Genomic DNA, 19,859 nt, shown 5'->3' on the forward strand with positions numbered 1-19,859 from the left:
CTCTCTGGACCTCTTAAGGTCCAGATCTAGGAATCATTTCACCATGGGACCTCTCATACTCTAGATTCAAGCTAAATAAAGCATGAAGAAACCCTAGATTCATGAAATCTACTAAACAAACGAAGATGGACATGAATCCTTACCTCTCAAAGCAGCTCTGAACGAAATGATGGAAGATTTGAGTCCCACAAGACAGCCCAACTCGAAATCCTTCCTTCCCTTTGCTAAGACACTCCAAAGGATGATGAATTAGCCCTCCTCTTGCACTATAAGCTTCCTTTCTGCTCTCTATGTTTTCTCAGGGTGTAGTGGCCGCAGATGAAGGCCATAAGGACCTTTAAATAGGTCCCAAATTCGAGAAATTAGGGTTTCTCTGCCCAACACCTACTTGGCGAGTCCCTCCCTTGACTTGCCGAGTCCGCTCATTAAACCCGCGTGAGAAACCCGACTTGACTCGGCGAGTTGGATCCTCAACTCGTCGAGTCTCTCCTTTAATCCAAAGATTAAACTACACAATAGTAACCCTGAAAATCCGGTTGTTACATATGGGTTACTGGGAGGTGGGTTGAGGGTTGAATTTTATTTTTATATTTTTATTTTAATCAGAAAAACATTAAAGTAATTAAAAAAATAAAACATCAGGGGCAAAATCGTCTTTATAAAAAATCAAAACAAGTTGGACTAAACTCACAACAAAATGAAAAGTGTCGACCTTTATTGCTAGCCAAAACCTTTTTGGACCAAAGTGACATTTTTCAGCTAACCTATGGATCATTTTTGCAGTTTTGTCCATCTTTTAATCCCAAATAAAATGTGTTTTTGGAGCATATCAGGGGACTTAACGTGGTCCTTAATGGGTACATACAAAGATAAAAAGGACTTATAGATATCTAACTTTAAAGGATCATATGAAACATTTGTAATATAGGTATTTGAAATGATCATAAAATTATATATATTTCAAATATTTTGGAAAAAATAATAGTCTTTTTGAAATATTTTTGTGGATAATGGTCCCAAATAATTACATGATCATATTTTTAAAACGTTTGAGGTGTCAAAGGCATGTGAGTGTTCAAAGTAATCAAAAGACAAAACTTTAAAGTAAACATTACTTACATCTTATTTTACAACTTACAACAATGCATTTGGTCTTCACTAAGTCTTCTCAAACTAAATGCATATCAAATATAATGTTAGACTTGAAAAGTTTAGTGAGTACTCCTAAAACTCGACTTTTAAAGAGTCTTGGATAAAGGAAATACACCAATTCCAAAGCCAACAATCCTAAAATCAACTTTAAAACACCAAACACTTTCATTTGAAACAAAAATTATATAAAAAGTGTTATTATAGACGAAAAATGTGACAAAACATCACTGTATCCCCATCTAATTACGATTTTTTTTCTTGTATCATGAACCTCTATTGAAGCTTGATTTTGACATCCTCATCTAATTACAATTTTTTTTTTCTTGTATCATGAACCTCTATTGAAGCTTGATTTTGTTGAGGACGTTGTCATTCTATTGTAGAAAAGAACATGTGGGTCGTTTCTAGGGCAAGTAATGAAGATGGTTTATAAAACACATTTGGGATGTATTAGTTTACTTGACATTCAGCTAAATGTGTTCACATAGACAACATATATTTCAATGGTGATTGATTTGTACGATGGAATCTTATAAAAGTTTTAAATGACAAAACCTACTCAAATGTTAAATATTAATGGACATATAATCCATTTTAAAGTAAAGCCATTAATTTATGAGAAATTTAAAAGATTTTATGGCAATATCACTTAATAATAGTATAAGATTATTTATTTATTTTTGAAAATAAAAGAAGGATGATGGGTGACCAAGTAGAGGCACACTCCAAGCAATGCGTTCCCGCCTATTTATGTAAAAGCGGTTCCTTGTGAAGAAACGCATACATTACCGTTTCGTTCTCGTTCCGACATCAATCCTCGTTCGCTCTCCCAAAATCTTCAAATCTCGAAGCTTTCTCTCAACAATGGAGAATTTGATGATCCTTCTCCCGCTTATTCTTCTTCTTGCATCGCTTGCTTCGACGACGGCTCTTACTTCAGACAACCCTAGTTTCCCATCAACTCAAGCGAAGAAGATGATCAGGGACTTTAATTTATCCCCAGAACGCGAGATCAACATTGTTGAGGATGATGGTGGTTTACGATTGTCGAGTGTCCAGCAGAATTCGATAGTCGAGAAACGATTTAAATTTCCAAAGTTTACCGATCCAAATGGCGCATCTGTCGCTGATTTAGGTCATCATGCTGGTTACTACCAGATTAAACACTCCCATGCTGCGCGGTATGTTATCGAGATCTGTTTGGGGGTTAGGGCTATACATATAGGGGTATCCCACGCACACCAAGGCTTTGAGTTGGGGATCAAAGTCTTGGTATATAGTCTTCTCTTAGTAGGCAATTACTTATCCCCAAACTTCGTATGGGGCTTATAGTTTGCATTTTCCATGGAAAATCCTATTTGCTTCGTTTAGCCTCGTCCCCCAGAGTTTTGCTATAGTATGTTTATGTGATTGTTAATAAATTTCTTAAAGAACGTTGCCAAACTTAGAATACAAAGAGTCAAAGAGGCATTTTGCTTAAATATTTCTGTCAATATCAATTAAAGTTATTTGGGGAAAGAGAAGCCTTCTGTATGCCAAAGAAGACAGAAGGGGTGCTCCTAACACTGGTAAGGCTTTTGAATTGGCCTTTTAACTGCAAGACGTGATGGCAAATTGCTTGTTATTGTTTAGCTAAATCTGTTGCTATTATCTTTGTCTTTTCTTTCTCATACATGCATAAATTTTTCTTTCATCTGTTTCTACTTTCAAGAATGATGGAAAAGAGTTAGCCCTGTTCTTTTTGGCAATCTAAGAATGATATTTGTGCTTTGTAGGATGTTTTACTTTTTCTTCGAATCACGTGGTAAAAATACAGACCCTGTTGTTATTTGGCTGACTGGAGGTCCAGGATGTAGTGGTGAGCTTGCACTTTTCTATGAAAATGGTCCTTTCAAGATCCAAAATGACTCTTCTCTGGTGTGGAATGAGTATGGATGGGATCAGGTGACAATGCTACCAATTTTGGATTTGTTTATTTGTATTGTTCTTTATTATGACTTATCAATCAATGATAAGTGTTTGTTGACATTCAGGTATCCAACCTATTATATGTTGACCAACCTACTGGAACCGGCTTTAGTTACAGCACTGATGAACGAGACATTCGACACAATGAACAGGGTGTGAGTGATGACCTATACGACTTTTTACAGGTTTGTTAACTTTCTTGCTTTTAACTCTATGTGATTATGCAACAAATTATTTTGTTAATTTTTTGGCATGATTCAGGCCTTCTTTAAAGAGCATCCTGAACTTGTAAATAATGACTTCTTTATAACTGGAGAATCATTTGCTGGTCATTACATTCCTGCTTTTGCTGCTCGAGTCGTCAAAGGAAACAAAGCTAAAGAAGGAATCCATATAAACTTAAAGGTATAGATGTATCTCTTTTTTCTTAACACAAAAATGGGTTTGGTTTTATTTATTTTTGTTAATTGTTATACAGGGATTTGCCATTGGAAATGGACTCACTGATCCACTAGTTCAGTACCCGGCATACACTGATTATGCACTGGAAATGGGATTAATTAAGGAGTCTGATTACAAAGACATCAACAAACATCTTCCATTATGCGAAACAGCAATTGAACTTTGTGGTAATGTCTTGTCTTTTCTGCATCATTCATTTTATTTAAATCTTTTATTTCATAAATTATTTGCTGTTTATTCTCAGGTACTGATGGAACAGAGGCTTGCATGGCTGCATGCGAGGCATGTGACGCCATTTTTACTTCAATCAAATCCATTGCTGGAAATATCAATGTAAAGATTTTTTATTTCATTTTAGTTTGAATATTTGAATATGTTTTTGACTCTGGTGTGATATGTTGTGCAGCATTATGACATAAGAAAGGAGTGTGTGGGGAGTTTATGCTATGACTTTTCAGTGTTGGAGAATTTTCTTGATGAGAAATCTGTGAGGGAGGCTCTTGGAGTTGGAGATCTTGATTTTGTTGCTTGCAGTCCTGTTGTAAACCAGGCCCTGATTGTTGATTGGATGAGGAATCTTGAACCTGGTATCCCTCTTCTCCTTGCAGATGGGATTAGATTGTTGGTATATGCTGGAGAATATGATCTCATCTGCAATTGGCTCGGTTAGTTACTATATCATTTATTGAGAGTCCTATAAACTTCAAATATCAAATCTTTTATTGATTTAATTTGTGTATAAAATAAATAGGTAACTCAAGATGGGTTCATGCAATGGAATGGAGTGGTAAGAAAGAGTTTGGTGCATCTCCTGAACTTCCATTTGAAGTTGATGGGTTTGAAGTTGGTTTATTTAAGACCCACGAGCCACTCACTTTCCTCAAGGTTAGGTACCCTTTGCCAATTATTTTCTTTTAATATATTTTTTTTGACATAATATATTTCATGATTGATGGTTTGTGTTGGTTAATAATGGAAAACAGATTTATGATGCGGGGCATATGGTTCCAATGGATCAACCAAAGGCAGCTTTAAGCATGTTAAAGAGGTGGATGAGGGGATCACTTTCTGAAACTGCATCTCAGACTCATTCTGTTGTTGATTCGGATACAAATAGTTTTATTTAAATAAGCCACATGATTAAACAAAATAATTCATGGGGTGGGTTTACCTTATTAGTTGGACCCTAATAGGTTTTAGAAGCCTTACCCATTAATAATTATATATAAAGGGAGGATTACGACTAATATGAAATAAACAACATAATCATAAAAAGTTAAAAACCTAATCATTCTCTCCCACCAAGTTGAAGACTCCAGCACAAAGAAGACAGAAAAGAAGGTTGAGCAGCTTTGATCAAGTTGACTATCAAGCTGCTGTTTGAATATGGTCATGTGGATACACATAGTGGTAATCAGTTGTGATTGTCATCTCCTACACCAAATGTTTGTACACTTCAAAGGTATAATATAAAAACACACTATGGTTGTGTTTAATTGTCTAATTTGATCCATTTTTGGGTTTGCAAATTTCACAATAATGTTTTCTGTTGCGGTTTCATTTTTGTTAATCGTTTATAGATTTGATTAAATCTGAACATCTTCTCTATCCAATGTAATTGAAGTTTTGTTTTATTGAATCATCACAAACATAATCATTACTAATAACCTTAAATGATTAGTCTACTATGAGATGTGGATCTCTTTCTCCTAGACAACCTTTGCAATCTAATTAGTCTACTAGACTTTGTGGGTGCAACTAGAGACAATATTTAGCTTCGGGGACACTCATGACAATATATTCATTTTGGTAAAAAAAACTACTTATTCAGATTTTTTAAATATATTTTCCTGACAATATCTAAGTTTATAGTAAGATGAATTTTAGTTAATGCCAGTCACATATTTACTAGGTTAAAGAAACCATTTTATGATATTTCCTCACATTTATCCAAACGAGTGATTGAAAGTAAGATGTTGTAATTTACTAATACTTGAAACTATGTTGCTAATTTTTGAATTTAACCTTTTATTTTATCATACATATAGATGGCATATAAACCAAATCATTCATTGCAAACTTCTTAATTGATCATTATAAGAATATATATTAGTTGTAGGATGTCAAGTATATGAATTTATGTTGACTTGGATTTTTGGTAAATGATATTAACGCAAGAAGAATGAAAGGAATAGAGTGATGATGACATGGGATTCAACTTATTTGATCAGAACTTGGCACCTTCTCTTGTACATCAAACTTGTAAAGGTAGTGTTTTTGATGACTGCCTTTGATTTGTAAGAAATAAAGAAGCTACATTAATAATGAATTTGACGATGTTTACCTTATAACATCAGTATCCCCAAATCCCTTGGAGCATTTTACTTTTAAGGTGATGTGATGGATAATCCGATCATTTATATATATACTAATTCTAAACTATATGATGAACAGTATTTTGTTGTGATTGGACCCCTTCCAATTTTTTTTTTCTTTTTTTTAATCGGTGTCTGTAACACCTGTTGTGTTACGTGGTGTTTACTTGCTTCCCCCACCGCCGTTCTGTCCAAGGTGTTACTTCTCGTAGCTTTCCCACCGCTTCATTATCCTCCAAATATCATGGTTTCCCGATTTCAGTTGATAATTTCAATCGGTGAAGTTAATCAATTTTTTTTTGTTCGGGGTTAGCTTCATCGACTGCACACAATCATGTTCCTTCGTCTCCTTCAACTACATCGGTACAGAAAACCCTGCGTCACCGGAAACGCCAAATTCCGTCTTCCTCTTATGTTCTACATCTCCTTTGCCACAACACAACGTTCCCATCGACCACTCTCTCACCGTCATTGCGCTATAATCGGTAGACCTCAAAGCTAACCTCAAGATTAGGGCTTTGTGCTCCTTAATCCTCTATCTAACTCTTTCCATTACGATTGAAAGTAACGATTACCATTTCCTTCCTTTGATGATTTCCGATTTTGATGGTTCCTTACTCATTTGTCACTCTTTTATTCCTCTTCAAGCACTAGACTCTTCTCTTCATTCTCAGGCTACCAAAGCTGCCGGAAGACTCGACATCAAGATGAGGTCGCCATTTACAAATCTAAAGGCGCCCTGATATGTTTACAACATTCATCGATTGAAGGAAGGGGTTTTCATCTTAATTTTGGTTCATCACTTTTGATCGATTATTTAGTAAATACAGGGTACATCCCAAGTTTGGACTGAGAAAATGGGATCAAACGGGCGTCGTGGCGAGCCCCAACTACCAAAACCAGATGGCTTGGCAAGACAAGGTTCATCGTATAACCTAACTTTATATGAAGCTCAACAGCAATTAGGAGATCTTGGAAAACCCTTACGTAGTATGAATCTTGATGAACTTCTGGCTCCAATACTCATCGAGAAAGAAAACGGAGGTGGGTTCCTTCGATTGTTGACTGCTAAAAAAGAAACACGAAGGAAATAGGTGGTAATGGCGTTTCTATAGCATCGTCCTTAATATTTTTTGCTTTGTTGGGTTTCCTCAGTTCAAGTGTCTTTGTGGCCTTCTAAAAATAACATCACTCTACATCATTCATTCATGGTTTTTTCGCTGGACATGAAGGCGAATCAAGGAATTGGAGATGGAAGGCAATCGCATCAGCCCATTCCTCGATTTTACATCTTCCGGTTTTATTTCATGCCCTAATTGTGTCTCTATTAGCAGGTTCATGGAAAACTTCCCACAATCAGACGAGATTTTAGAGTAGGTTCATGGAAAGATTCCCACAATCACTCCATCTTTCAACCCAACACCTACTCAGATTCCTCTAGTAACCACCATAGCCACCATCTATTTCTTCATGTATATTCCCTAATGTCTCTAATCTTAGTTCCCTTCCCCACGATAATCTTCCCAGAGGTTTGGTGGTGGAAGGTGGAGGTGAAATATCCAGTTTTTATGACAAGGAAGAAGCAATTTTGGGTATTGCTTTGATTTTGATTTTGGTTCCCAGTTTTATTGAAAGGTTCCTGATTTTCTTCTTTTTTCCTTCTGATTTTGCATGTAAAAGATCTATGACGATTTATATAAGATCTATAATATTGTTTTTTTTATTTTTTATTTTTTTATTTTATTTTTTCTGTTCATAACATGAAGCTCGGTCCAAATGGGGGGTTTATGGTTGTCTGTGGTGACAACGTTCCATTTGTTGGTTCTACGGAAGCCACTTGAATTACCTCTAAGAGCCATTTTTGTTTTTTTGACAATGAAGCTCTTCATCCAGGTAGTGCCACTAAGATCCTTAAGTTTTCAAGTTCCTATTTATCTTTCTTTACAGTTTACACTGATTTTTTTTTTTTGGTTTTGAAGGATTTACCACAGATCTTGGCTCATTGATTGAAGGTACGGGTTGTTGTAATTAATACAGGTCAATGATGGCACTATAGATCTTGATCTGCCTCTTTATGCTACCACTTCTTTAGTTTCACTAGAAAATTTTGCATATTTTACTCCAGTTTTCTTAATGAGTTTGTGTTATCTCATGATTTCTGTAATGGTTGTCTATGTATAGGTTTTGCTATGTTGAATTTATTAGTTCAGAAATCTCAAGGAAGAGATGATGGTGAAATTATCCAAGTTTAAAGCCTGAACAATCAACTTAAAGGTACATCTTCCACTCAGATCACTTTATCAAGAGATAAAAAAATGGAAGCAAGATCTTTTTGGTCATTCCTTTGCTAATTATCAGCTTTAGAAGGGGTATTGATGTTAAAAGAAACTGATTTATTCTTTTTTGTTAACTTATGTTTCATGTATTGATATATAAGGTCTTTCTTGTGTTAATTGGTTGGTTTTGCAAACATTGTTCTTAAAATTGGTTAGTATTCGGCTGACTAGCAAGGGTATTTATGTTTTTTAGGGTTTGGTAGAATTGTCTTATTCTTATGATGTTTATCTTTGCATTTGCATTTTATGGGATCTCATCACATCCTTAATTAGTTTATGTGGTTGTAGATGTAAGATAATCTGTCTACCTTAATTTTTGTTTCATAATTTTCAATTTTTTTTAATGTAGGAAAAAGTTACTGATGTTAGTGGCTAGATTGATCTATCCATGATACCAAGAAATTACTTAAAAGTGAGTTTTGTTCATTTGTTTTTCTAACAGTTAATTATGCTCCTCTTGTGATTTTTGTTTTTTTTTTTTTGTTTTTTGAACGGTTGGTAATGTAAAAGCTGAGGCCGCTCTCATGAGTTAATGTATTCTATCTTATTTTACAGCACTTGTCAGCTTTAACACCAAAAAAAAAGTGAGATTGTGTTTCTAGGTATTAATTGCTTCCTTTCCTTTGTCATATTAAGCATTTTTAAATCTCACATCTATAAATTTGTGAATAATAAACATTGGCCTAAACTAAATATAGTTGTTTGATTTTCAATTCATGATCCTTCTAGTGGTAGGTCGGCTGAAAAAGATGTAGATCCAGCACAATTCTCAAGAGAATTTATGAGAAAAGCTTCATCTTTAGTTGAGGATGAGGAGGTATCATCATTTTATTATGATATTATTAGTCGTACAAATTATATGCTTCTTTTCTTTTTATGATTTCTTAATATCTAATATACACAACCGTTACTTTCACCTTGTAATTTGCACTGTTTAACCCAATTAATTTGATTCATTTTCATCTTCATTTGATGGAAAATATTATTTCACTTGGAAATGTTGAAGTTAAATCTGAAGGATCAAGACTCAAATTACTTCTCACTTCAGTTTGATGTTCTCTGTTTTGGGCTATTTTATATGCTAAATTGCCAAAATAATGTGGTGATCATATCATGGAATTGTTTGATAAGAACATATGCATAAAATTTTAAATAGAATATAAAAAAGGTAATTTTGCATATCATTATATTGCTACTACCATTTGTTGAAATTTTGGCCCTGGAACAATACACATAAATATAAGTTATAATTTTAGGTAAAAAAAAGTGACAGATTAAGACGTAACTCTCTTCCGCATAGCAAGGAGAGTATGTTGGAAAGGTGTCAAATTTTTGTTACGTACTTATACTTTTACGAAGCTGATGATATTACACCAAGGTAATAAATTATAGATTAATTTTTTTTATCATTATATTGATGATTTACACGGATAAGTCTTTTTTAGAGAGCAGTTAGTGAAGTCTATATCAACAAAAGAGTGTTGAAGTGGAGTTAAGAAGCAATCCAGACCATCGACATGTTTGATCTTATTTGCTCCTATGGTCGTATTATTGCTCTTATGCATCATTTCAATTAGGTTATACAATATTCTTCATTGGAATACTCACATTTATAAGGCATTATCTCCGATTCACATGTATAGATACCTTAAAAACAAACCCAAACCGGATGTTGGAATTTTTTTTAACGGGGCATCTTATTATGCATCACAGGTAAGCGTTTTTTTATATAAATACAACATTGGTCTTATTTTGTATAAATTTTTGATTTTTAATATAAAATTTTCATTTTTTGTTACTTTTATTTCCAGGGTCGGAAGCTATGTTTGCTGATCTTGGACACTTTTCTCAGTTGCCTATCCAGGTTTGTTGATCTTAATTTCTTTTTAAGGGTTAATGTTACAAAATAGCAATGTACTTTTATAAGTTTATTTAGGAAATATCTATTTTTTTCAAATAGCTTTTACATCCTTTACTTTTTATACTTAATACTTGCTGTAATTGTTGGAAGCCAAACAATTATTACAGGGACTTTTTCGATTGTAAAACAATGTTGTTGGGTGATTGTTAAACCTTATTTCAAAATTGGAGATGAACAACTAGAATGTGAAACTAAAGCTGGCCCACCAGAGCTTTTGTGCTGGGAACTTAAATGAAAGCATTGGATGTGCTCAACACATTGGGATTATCTACAAGATATAACATTGCACTTTTATTTGATTTTACTTGACCATTTTCATATGTATGTATTTTTAGAAATACCTGGTATTATATGTAAAGCATTGTAAAGTTTGTTGCTATTTTTTGTTTCTTAATAAATAACTATAAAATACCTTCCAACCCCCCGCGACTCCGACACCCGCAACGCGGGATTCTTCCCTAGTTTTTTCTAATTTGGGAACCAAAACTTTATCTTTTTGATTTTCCAAAAAAGCGACTATTTCTTGATGTTTTGCCAATTTTTACACATGGAAAATAACTTGATAGTCGTATTGAGGAGCCTGAGTTTCTGTCAGGAAGACAAGCTGCTGCCATTTTTAAAGGAAAGCCCATTGGAACTTTTGACATTGTTCACCTACTAGTGATAATCAAATCAAATGGCCCTTCAGAAGTTTTGAATTTTGTAATTTTGTTGATTGTAGACTTATAGTTGTAATAATTTGATAATACATGTCCTGAAGTGGCTAACTTAACTATTAATGTTTGCTGTGACATGACACCTGATCTTGCATAATAATGAGAATCCTTTGTAGTTTATATCTTGAAGTACATTTTCTTTTCTTGACTGGTAGTGGATTGGACAAGTTGTTTCTAATTGTTATTCCTTACCCTTTTTTTGACACGGTTATTTGGAAAAAAATCCAGTAATTTGAATATATGAGCACTGCAAATAAATATCCACTTTCTTTATTTATCAAATGTCCTATTAATATGCTTAGGTCTAACTTGCCGAATCACACACACACATATTGTGAGAATGTGTAACAAAGATCCTAGCCATTAGATTTAAATATTGAATGGTTAGGATTGTTAATGATATGATTGTAGTTAAAAGTGAAAATTTTAGTTAGTTTATAAATTTAATTATCTATAAGGGTAGTATAGACTTTTTATTTTTATTTTGGAAAATTTAATTTTCATGGGATAGAGTCTTACAAATTTCATTATCTGGACTTAACCAAGCTGAATCTCAATTGGAATATGATTTTTAATTAGTTTTATATTTTAACTGAGTTTTTGATTAAGCCTAAAGTATAAAAATTTGGGTTTAGGTCATTTTTGGTTATTTAACTTTTGATTTTGTGCTCATTTGATCACCTAACTTTTTTTAAGTTTTAAAAGTTCATCGAACTTTTGGATTTGTGTTCATTTAGTCACCTAACCTTCAAAATTGTGTTCATTTAGTCACTACATTTTTAAAATAAAGCTATAAAATGAGCATGATTTTAAAAGTTAGGTGACTAAAGGAGCACAAATCCAAAAGTTAGATGACTAAATGAGTATAAATCCAAAAGTTAAGTGACTAAATGAACATAAAACCTAAAGTTCGGTGACATTTTAAAACTTAAAATGAGTTAAGTGACCAAATGAGCACAAAGTGAAAAGTTAAGTAACAAAAAATGACCTAAACCCTAAAAAATTCATATAAAATTCTACGAGAATGAGAAGCATACATATAAATTTTGTGAGAATGGCGAAAAAAAAAACATTCTGAGAGAATGAAAGCATGTACAAGAAAACGCATTCGGGAAGAATGATAAAGCATTGCTAAATTTTTTTTTGATGAATTAAAAACTATACATGATTAAAAAAACATTATGGGTTAATGATAAACATTATATTCTCTTTCTCTGTCTCCATGATCGGATTTAGTAGGCGATATCCTTCTTCCCTCGATGTGTGTGCGTTTATTTATGAATCAACAACAAAGAACAAGATCAAGAATAGCCTCTAAAATCGACAATATAGCCTTTCCCCTTTTGAATTCGGATTTGCAGGTCTCTAATTGTAGCCCCACCGCTTGATCACAGGCATGAGAATTGAGTTTGGACACATGTTAGGAAATTTGTAAGAAAAGTGTAAAAGTATGACTTGTGCTTTAGCCGATACAACCCAAGGAATCGTGAGTGTTCATCCATAAAGATAACGTAATATAAGAATCCATCCGTGGAAGAAATAGGAGCTGGTTCCCATAAATCACAATTTTAAGTCAAGCACATGCAATGATCATTTTAAATCATCATCAAAGAATAAAAGCTTGCTTAGAGACCTGACAAGAAGAACAAATGTCCGGTTTAAGTAAAATAAAAGTAGCTAATAGATAACTCAACTTATTTAAAAAAGAAACAATGTCTAAAGCTACATGTCTTAATCAATGTTGATTCAACCTAAGTTGGATGTTTCATTTATGAACTTTAAAACAAGATGAAAATAATACATTTGGTATTTTATTTTATTTTAAAAAAAATTTAAAGCATGTCTTAGTATATAAATTGTTTGAATCACATATGTATACTTATTTAGTCATCCTATAAGAAAGCAAAACTGATATTGTAAATCCTTAATAAAAATCGAGATAACATATATTGTTAATAAAGACCGAGATAATTGATCTTTTCGTTTTGAAAAGTTGTCTTCAACTTTTCCATGCTTATTTAGTTATCAATACTTTTGTTTTATGTTTTTATTAACTTTTTTAGAATTGGATTTTTTTTTGAACTTGTTAGTGGTTAGAAGTTAAATTTACCAAGTTAGTTAATTCGCATACGCCCGGATTTGAACCGAGACCTCCAATTTAAGAGTTTTCATCTCTACCAAGTAGGCTAGTTCCACATTAAAATAACTTTTTTAGAAATGAAAACGCAATAGACAATGGACAATTTTACTTGAGAAATCGTATGATTTTACATAACAAAACATTTAGTAATGTTTTTCCGTAGACGCTAACAATATATATTGTGAACTTGATTGCGATAAATTAATTCATCCTTTTGAAAACTAGTCCAAAATAGGACATGTTCACCATTTAATTTTGCGTACGTTTCTGAAACCTTAAATTTTTTTTTTTTTTTTTTGGTATTTAATATCTCTTCTTTTTAAAAAATAATACGAAACAAAAATAGTTAAAAGTCAGGATATAATATTAAAACTTCCCTTTTTAACTAAAAAATAAGAAAAGTTTGTTGGGTGACAAAGTGGACTGGAGGCACACTCCAAGCAATGACGTTCCCGCCTATTAAAGCAAGAGCAGTTCCTTGTGAAGAAAAGCAAACGTCGCCGTTTCGTTCCAACAAGCAACAAAGCTTTTCCTTCTTCATCACTCCTTTCAGTTTTCTACTTTTCTTTCATCAACCCCTTTTCCTGCTTTACTATCTATATATAATCCTCGATCGCTCTCCCAGAATCTTCATATCTCGAAGCTTTCTCTCAACTCAACAATGGAGAATTTGATGATCCTTCTCCCGCTTATTCTTCTTCTTGCACCGCCTGCTTCGACGACGACTCTTACTTTGGACAACCCTAGTTTCCCATCAACTCAAGCGAAGAACATGATCAGGGACTTCAATTTGTTCCCAGAACATGAGATCAACATTGTTGAGGGCGATGCTGGTTTACGATCGTCGAGTGTCCAGCAGAAGACCATAGTTGAGAAATCTTTTAAATTTCCAAATTTTACCGATCCGAATGGCGCATCTGTCGCTGATTTAGGTCATCATGCTGGTTACTACCAGATTGAACACTCCCATGCTGCGCGGTATGTTATGAGATCTTAAAGAACTTGATTTTAGTGTTCCTTTTCAATTATAATGAATTTACGTTTACGCTTGATTGATGTTCTTCTGAGAGGTTTAACTGTTTACTGTTGGAAGTATTGCTAATTGAAAATTTCTAATTCTTTTTTCCTTCTGATCGGATCCCAAACTTTGAATCCTGTATTCGGGCACCTAGGTTAATCTTCATTTTAGCCTTTTCATTTTTATGATATAATTAGACCAAATCTTCGGGTTTTCTATGGAAAAATGGCAAAGTGAGTAGAACAAGACGTGATGGCAAATTGCTTGTTATTGTCTGGCTTACTCTGTTGCTATTATATTATGTTTCATCTGTTTCTACTTTCTGAAAGAGTTAGCTCTGTTCTTTTTGGCATCTAAGAATGATATTTGTGCTTTGTAGGATGTTCTACTTTTTCTTCGAATCACGTGGTAAAAAAACAGACCCTGTTGTTATCTGGTTGACTGGAGGTCCAGGTTGTAGCAGTGAGCTTGCACTTTTCTATGAAAATGGCCCGTTCAAGATCCAAAAGAACTCTTCTCTTGTGTGGAATGAGTATGGATGGGATCAGGTGACAATGTTATCATTTTTGAATTTAATTTTGTTGTTTTGCATTGTTCTTACTTATCAAGAAATGTTAACTGTTTGTTTGCATTCAGGCATCCAACCTATTATATGTTGACCAACCAACTGGAACCGGCTTTAGTTACAGCACTGATGAAAGAGACATTCGACACAATGAACAGGGTGTCAGTGATGACCTATATGACTTTTTACAGGTTTGTTCACCTTCGTGCTCTTAATTCTATGTGATTATGCAACAATTAATTTGTTAATTTTTTGGTATGATTCAGGCCTTCTTTAAAGAGCATCCTGAATTTGCAAAGAACGACTTCTTCATCACTGGAGAATCATATGCTGGTCATTACATTCCTGCTTTTGCTGCTCGAGTCCACAAAGGAAACAAAGCTAAAGAAGGAATCCATATAAACTTAAAGGTATCTGTATCTCTCTTTGCTTAATACAAAAAAAAAGGATTTTGTTTGATTTCATCGTTAAAATTTTGGCTTATATTTTATGGTTTTTGTTATGCAGGGGTTTGCCATTGGAAATGGACTCACCGATCCACTAGTTCAATACCAGGCATACACTGATTATGCACTGGACATGGGAATAATTAAGGACTCTGATTACAAACAAATCAACAAAAAACTTCCATTATGTGAAACTGCAATTAAACTTTGTGGTAATGTCTTGTCTGCATCATTCATTCATCTCTTTGGTTTTTGTTTTCATCTTTTATTTCTTAAATAATTTTCTGTTTATTTCTCAGGCACTGATGGAACAGTGGCTTGCATGGCTGCATACATGGCATGCAACACCATTTTTAGTTCAATCAAATCCATTGCTGGAAATATCAATGTAAAGATTTTTTTTTTTCATTTTAGTTTTAATATTTGAATATGTTTGACGCTGTTGTAATATGGTGTGCAGCATTATGACATAAGAAAGGAGTGTGAGGGAAGATTATGTTATGACTTTTCAAACATGGAGAGTTTTCTTGCTAAGAAATCTGTGAAGGAGGCTCTTGGAGTTGGAGATATTGATTTTGTATCTTGTAGTCCTGTTGTATACCAGGCTATGCTTGTAGACTGGATGAGGAATCTTGAAGCTGGCATCCCTCACCTCCTTGAAGATGGAATTAAATTGATGATATATGCTGGAGAATATGATCTCATCTGCAATTGGCTCGGTTAGTTAGTATATCATTTATTGAGAGTCCTATAAACTTCAAATATCAAATCTTTTTATTGATTTAGTTTATGTATAAAATAAATAGGTAATTCAAGATGGGTCCATGCAATGGAATGGAGTGGCAAGAAAGAGTTTGGTGCATCTGCTGAACTTCCTTTTGAAGTTGATGGGTCTGAAGCTGGTTTATTTAAGACCCATGGGCCACTCACTTTCCTCAAGGTACATTTGTTTTTCTGTCGTGAATTGTTATTATTATTATTTTGTTTTTGACATATATTCATGATTGAATGGTCTGTGTTGGTTAATAATGGAAACAGGTTCATGATGCGGGGCATATGGTTCCAATGGATCAACCAAAGGCAGCTTTAAGCATGTTAAAGAGGTGGATGAGGGGATCGCTTTCTGAAACTGCAGCTGAACCTCAATCTGCTGTTTATTCTGAGTAAGTGATGTGAGAGCTGAAGGGAGTTTGATTGTGTGTCTACTGTGTAACCTCTTGTAAATGATAAATGCATGTTGTGATATTTATAACAAGTTGAAGAATAAGAGGGCATAAGTGGCAAGCATCTTGGTTGTGTAAATTGTTTTCTAAATCAATAGGTCTTGTTTGTGTTTTGTTAAGCAATGTTTTATTTTATGTGTGATTCATATTTTGGATGTGTTTGCAAAAACGCCGTGGAGGGGGTAGAGGCATAGGGAAAGGGAAAGGGTTGTGCGTTGTGGAAGGAAGGTATAGTCCGTTGTGCAATGTGTTGCGAATGATGTGCACAATATGAACAAATTGTTGTACGTCAACTATGTATGAGACTATGAAGTCACACTAACAACTGTAAAAAGGGTCTAAAATGAATAATACGTTTATTTGTTATTTATTAAGTTGAAACAGTTTAAATAAAATAGTTATTTATTATTTAGATAAAAAATGGTTATTTAAATAAGCCGCATAATTAATTAAAATAATTCCTGGGTGGGTTTATCTTTATTAAAAAGTTTACAGATGGGGGTGGATGAGAAGGTTGAGACAAATGAATGAACTTGCATAATTTGATGAATTGATGGAATTTCTTATCGGCGTTGTCTTGAAAGATAATGTCAATGACAGATTCATTTGGCTTTTCTTTGGCTTGGATTCGGCATAATACTCTTGGTCTTGTAATTTAGGATGTGGAGGATAATCAGATGCATTGTTAATAAGTTGCTCCAATCAAATTTAATATTTTTGTTTGTGAGATTAATTTGGACTGACTATCTATCCATACAAAGTAATCTTGACTGGTGATGAATAGACATGCACTCAACTTTATTCCCGATTTATGGATTGGAAGTGGAGGCAATATATCACTTATTTATTGTTTGTCGTACTGCTCAAGCGACGTGACTCATGATGTGTAGTTTTGGAATGTTGATACTTGATATGCCTATAACTTCAAATCGCGTGTCTTTTTTACATTTGGCGAACAAGATTACTCAACTGAAGGCACAATCATAAAATGATGGGTTGATGTGGTAATTCTCACAACTTTTTTGGATTCTTTGGATCCTAGAGAATAACATTGTTTTTAGAGGGCCGGTGATGAGAAAATATTTTATGTTTGACTCGCTAGTAGTGCTTTCGTTTCCTTGGAATTCTTTTCGGCGCTATGAGTTTGGCTCAAAATCTCTATATACTTTTTTTTTTTTTTTTTTTTTGATTTTTTCTTTTGGTTTCTTGACTAATTGCTTGCTAGTAATTTAATAATAACTAGTTGTGTTGAAGAAAAAAACTTTCCTAAGAGCTCCAATCCTTTAATATTTTCAGATACCAACACTTCTTTCAATTTATTCAATAATTTTATCCCCCGATTTTCGCTAAAAAACCGAACTAATTTGCAAAGACTCGACGTCATTTAGAACTTCAATTGGGGAAAAGAATATGATAACTATAATAATATGCTACTATTACTAATAATAATATTATTATTACTAACAATAAGTAATACAATTACAATACAAATAACAAAAGTAAATGCAATATGAATAAACAATAGTTTAACAATAAACAAACAAATGATAATGAAAATACCATTAACAACCCCAACATAAAATATTTGTGTCAAGTGGTAATTGTATGACAACCATTTTTTTTATGTAACTAGTACGGACGTCAGTCCGTTTTGACGACTTTATTAATCTTATATTTTCAACATCATTTCTTATTATTCTCTTACATGTGAACCATTTCTATAATTTCACTATTACAGCAGGACCATTATTGTAATTTTGTCTTATGCATGGACCATCTCTGTAATTTTGGTATTACACATGGACCATTTCTATAATTTTGATATTACAAGGACCATTTCAATAATATGCTATTACACATGGACCATTTCCGTAACTTTATCTTACACATGGCTCATTACTATATAATTTCTTATACATGAACCATTTGCTCGTTGGACATTTCAGATCATTTTTGTAAAATTTTCAAAAATATGGACAATTAAATAAACATAGTTTTTACACATGGACAATTTCTATAATTATGCTATTAAAAGGTACCATTTCTATAATTTTGTGAAATACAAGACCATTTATGTATTTTTGTGAAACTCAAGGACCGTTTCTAAAACATTGTGAAAGATATGGACCATTTTATGAAATATAGTGGTATTTAGGTAATATTGTGAAAAAGAAATGATGATTTGAATAAATATAAATTTCAATAGAGGAAAGCTTTGAGACAAACATACAATTATTACAATTACATTATTGTGCCATATGATTCTAAAACGACAAACATACAATTATTCGTAATTATTCCTTTCACATACAACGAAAGGATCGACAACATATATTTCTTCAATGATGGTCTTCAATAATGTCTTCAAACATCAAAACATACAACTATTTGTAATCATTGCGCCATATGATTCTAAAACGACAAACATACAATTATTCAATAATTGTATGTTTGTCGTTTTAGAATCATATGGCGCAATAGTGTAAGTGTAATAATTATATGTTTGACCTTAGCCTGCTGACTAGCTATGTGGAGGTATCCCTCCACGGCTAGCTTCTTAGAGGGACTATTTGGTTTATTTTATTTATTTATTTATTTTTTTTTGGGGGGGGGGGGGGGGGGGTCTCTCTCTTTTAGTTTGCTGATCAAATGTAAGAAGTATACAAAGTGTGTTGCTATATGTACCTTCTCATTCATATAAGTTGTCAAATCATTAGCATACGAGCACTATTTCATTCACAAAAGGATACATGAAACAATTTGGGAAGGGATACATATAGAATTACCTATAAGAATTTAATTTGTCATTCCTCTTGATTGCATCAAAACTTTACATGGTCTGAATTTTTTTTAACAGAATTTGTAGTTTCATTTCAATCATATTTTATTATATTATATTCTAAGTGAACCAAATGCTCGATTGGCATGATTAGAAACAGAAAGATAAAATAATTGGAAATTGAGAAATTTGGAAACAGGAGACAATTAAACATAATACCACTGTTATATTATTCAAAACAAGATTTTTTTTTTTATTTTAATTTAATTCAAAACCCCAATCTATTTACTGTTTTGTTTATATTTGTCATACATACATACATTGTTGTTATGCATACTCTAATGTATTATATTCGTTACGAATATATAATTAAGGGTAAGTCTATAAGATAACATTCAATTTTTAAATATCAACTTCGTTGAAAGAAAAGTCTAAAAGTTTGAAAAACACGATATATAAGAAGAGTCATTCTAATTGGTTAAGTAATCACCGAGTAGATAAACATAGTTTATTGCAACCTTAATTGGGCAGACAACGATTTTATAGAAGTTAAATTAATTTTATATCCACCCAACCATCTTTGCTGTATATTTCTTGAAATCATATTTATTTTTATTTTTAGACAGGTTCCAAATCCACATAGTCTTCAATGAATTTACCTTTTTACCCTTGACCATCTTCTCGTATTAGACGCGGTTTGGTGGAAGATTTACAACATTACGGGGTCCTGATAGGAATTGAGTCAGATGGAGATGGGT

General features: G+C 33.2%; 2 protein-coding genes and 1 long non-coding RNA gene across 14 annotated transcripts; all 3 read left to right on the plus strand.

Moving 5' to 3' along the window:
- The first annotated feature begins 1,891 nt into the window (after positions 1 to 1,891).
- On the plus strand, positions 1,892 to 5,095 carry LOC111882538 (serine carboxypeptidase-like 49). Of its 2 annotated transcripts, none has more exons than XM_023878914.3 (9): positions 1,892 to 2,333; positions 2,928 to 3,096; positions 3,186 to 3,305; positions 3,382 to 3,525; positions 3,599 to 3,749; positions 3,827 to 3,915; positions 3,989 to 4,247; positions 4,334 to 4,467; positions 4,566 to 5,095. In XM_023878914.3, exons 1-9 carry the CDS (start codon positions 2,017 to 2,019, stop codon positions 4,707 to 4,709), a joined length of 1,527 nt encoding a protein of 508 aa, XP_023734682.1. In that variant the 5' UTR covers positions 1,892 to 2,016; the 3' UTR covers positions 4,710 to 5,095. The 2 variants fall into 2 exon arrangements, with proteins under 2 accessions (XP_023734682.1, XP_042755389.1); XM_042899455.2 differs by lacking the exon at positions 1,892 to 2,333 and adding an exon at positions 2,353 to 2,720.
- Positions 5,096 to 5,939: 844 nt separating this feature from the next.
- On the plus strand, positions 5,940 to 10,635 carry LOC111882558 (uncharacterized). 11 transcript variants are annotated; one of them, XR_008230416.1, is made up of 11 exons: positions 5,940 to 7,850; positions 7,937 to 7,994; positions 8,139 to 8,231; positions 8,643 to 8,705; positions 8,849 to 8,895; positions 9,023 to 9,461; positions 9,550 to 9,671; positions 9,739 to 9,835; positions 9,937 to 10,006; positions 10,105 to 10,157; positions 10,322 to 10,635. It is a non-coding gene; the product is annotated as an uncharacterized LOC111882558 (long non-coding RNA). The 11 variants fall into 11 exon arrangements; XR_006188519.2 differs by having other exon boundaries at positions 5,941 to 7,850; positions 9,023 to 9,671; positions 9,746 to 9,835; XR_008230414.1 differs by having other exon boundaries at positions 5,941 to 7,850; positions 9,550 to 9,835.
- A 2,932-nt stretch (positions 10,636 to 13,567) lies between these two features.
- On the plus strand, positions 13,568 to 16,441 carry LOC111882527 (serine carboxypeptidase-like). Its single transcript, XM_023878889.3, has 9 exons — positions 13,568 to 14,048; positions 14,468 to 14,636; positions 14,725 to 14,844; positions 14,920 to 15,063; positions 15,161 to 15,311; positions 15,399 to 15,487; positions 15,560 to 15,818; positions 15,906 to 16,039; positions 16,138 to 16,441. The coding sequence occupies exons 1-9, from the start codon at positions 13,732 to 13,734 to the stop codon at positions 16,264 to 16,266; spliced, it is 1,512 nt and encodes a 503-aa protein (XP_023734657.1). The 5' UTR covers positions 13,568 to 13,731; the 3' UTR covers positions 16,267 to 16,441.
- The last annotated feature ends 3,418 nt before the right edge of the window (positions 16,442 to 19,859 follow it).

Source organism: Lactuca sativa, chromosome 2 (assembly GCF_002870075.4).
Source record: "Lactuca sativa cultivar Salinas chromosome 2, Lsat_Salinas_v11, whole genome shotgun sequence".
NCBI lineage: Eukaryota > Viridiplantae > Streptophyta > Magnoliopsida > Asterales > Asteraceae > Lactuca > Lactuca sativa.

What these genes read in the sequence shown, in the direction of transcription:
- LOC111882527 (XM_023878889.3), top strand. Translation starts at nt 13,732, where the DNA reads ATGGAGAATTTGATGATCCTTCTCCCGCTTATTCTTCTTCTTGCACCG. An exon ending in GAACACTCCCATGCTGCGCG is followed by an intron (nt 14,049 to 14,467) that starts GTATGTTATGAG and finishes TGTGCTTTGTAG; the next exon opens with GATGTTCTACTTTTTCTTCG. An exon ending in GAATCCATATAAACTTAAAG is followed by an intron (nt 15,064 to 15,160) that starts GTATCTGTATCT and finishes TTTGTTATGCAG; the next exon opens with GGGTTTGCCATTGGAAATGG.
- LOC111882538 (XM_023878914.3), top strand. Translation starts at nt 2,017, where the DNA reads ATGGAGAATTTGATGATCCTTCTCCCGCTTATTCTTCTTCTTGCATCG. An exon ending in AACAGCAATTGAACTTTGTG is followed by an intron (nt 3,750 to 3,826) that starts GTAATGTCTTGT and finishes GTTTATTCTCAG; the next exon opens with GTACTGATGGAACAGAGGCT. An exon ending in AGCCACTCACTTTCCTCAAG is followed by an intron (nt 4,468 to 4,565) that starts GTTAGGTACCCT and finishes AATGGAAAACAG; the next exon opens with ATTTATGATGCGGGGCATAT.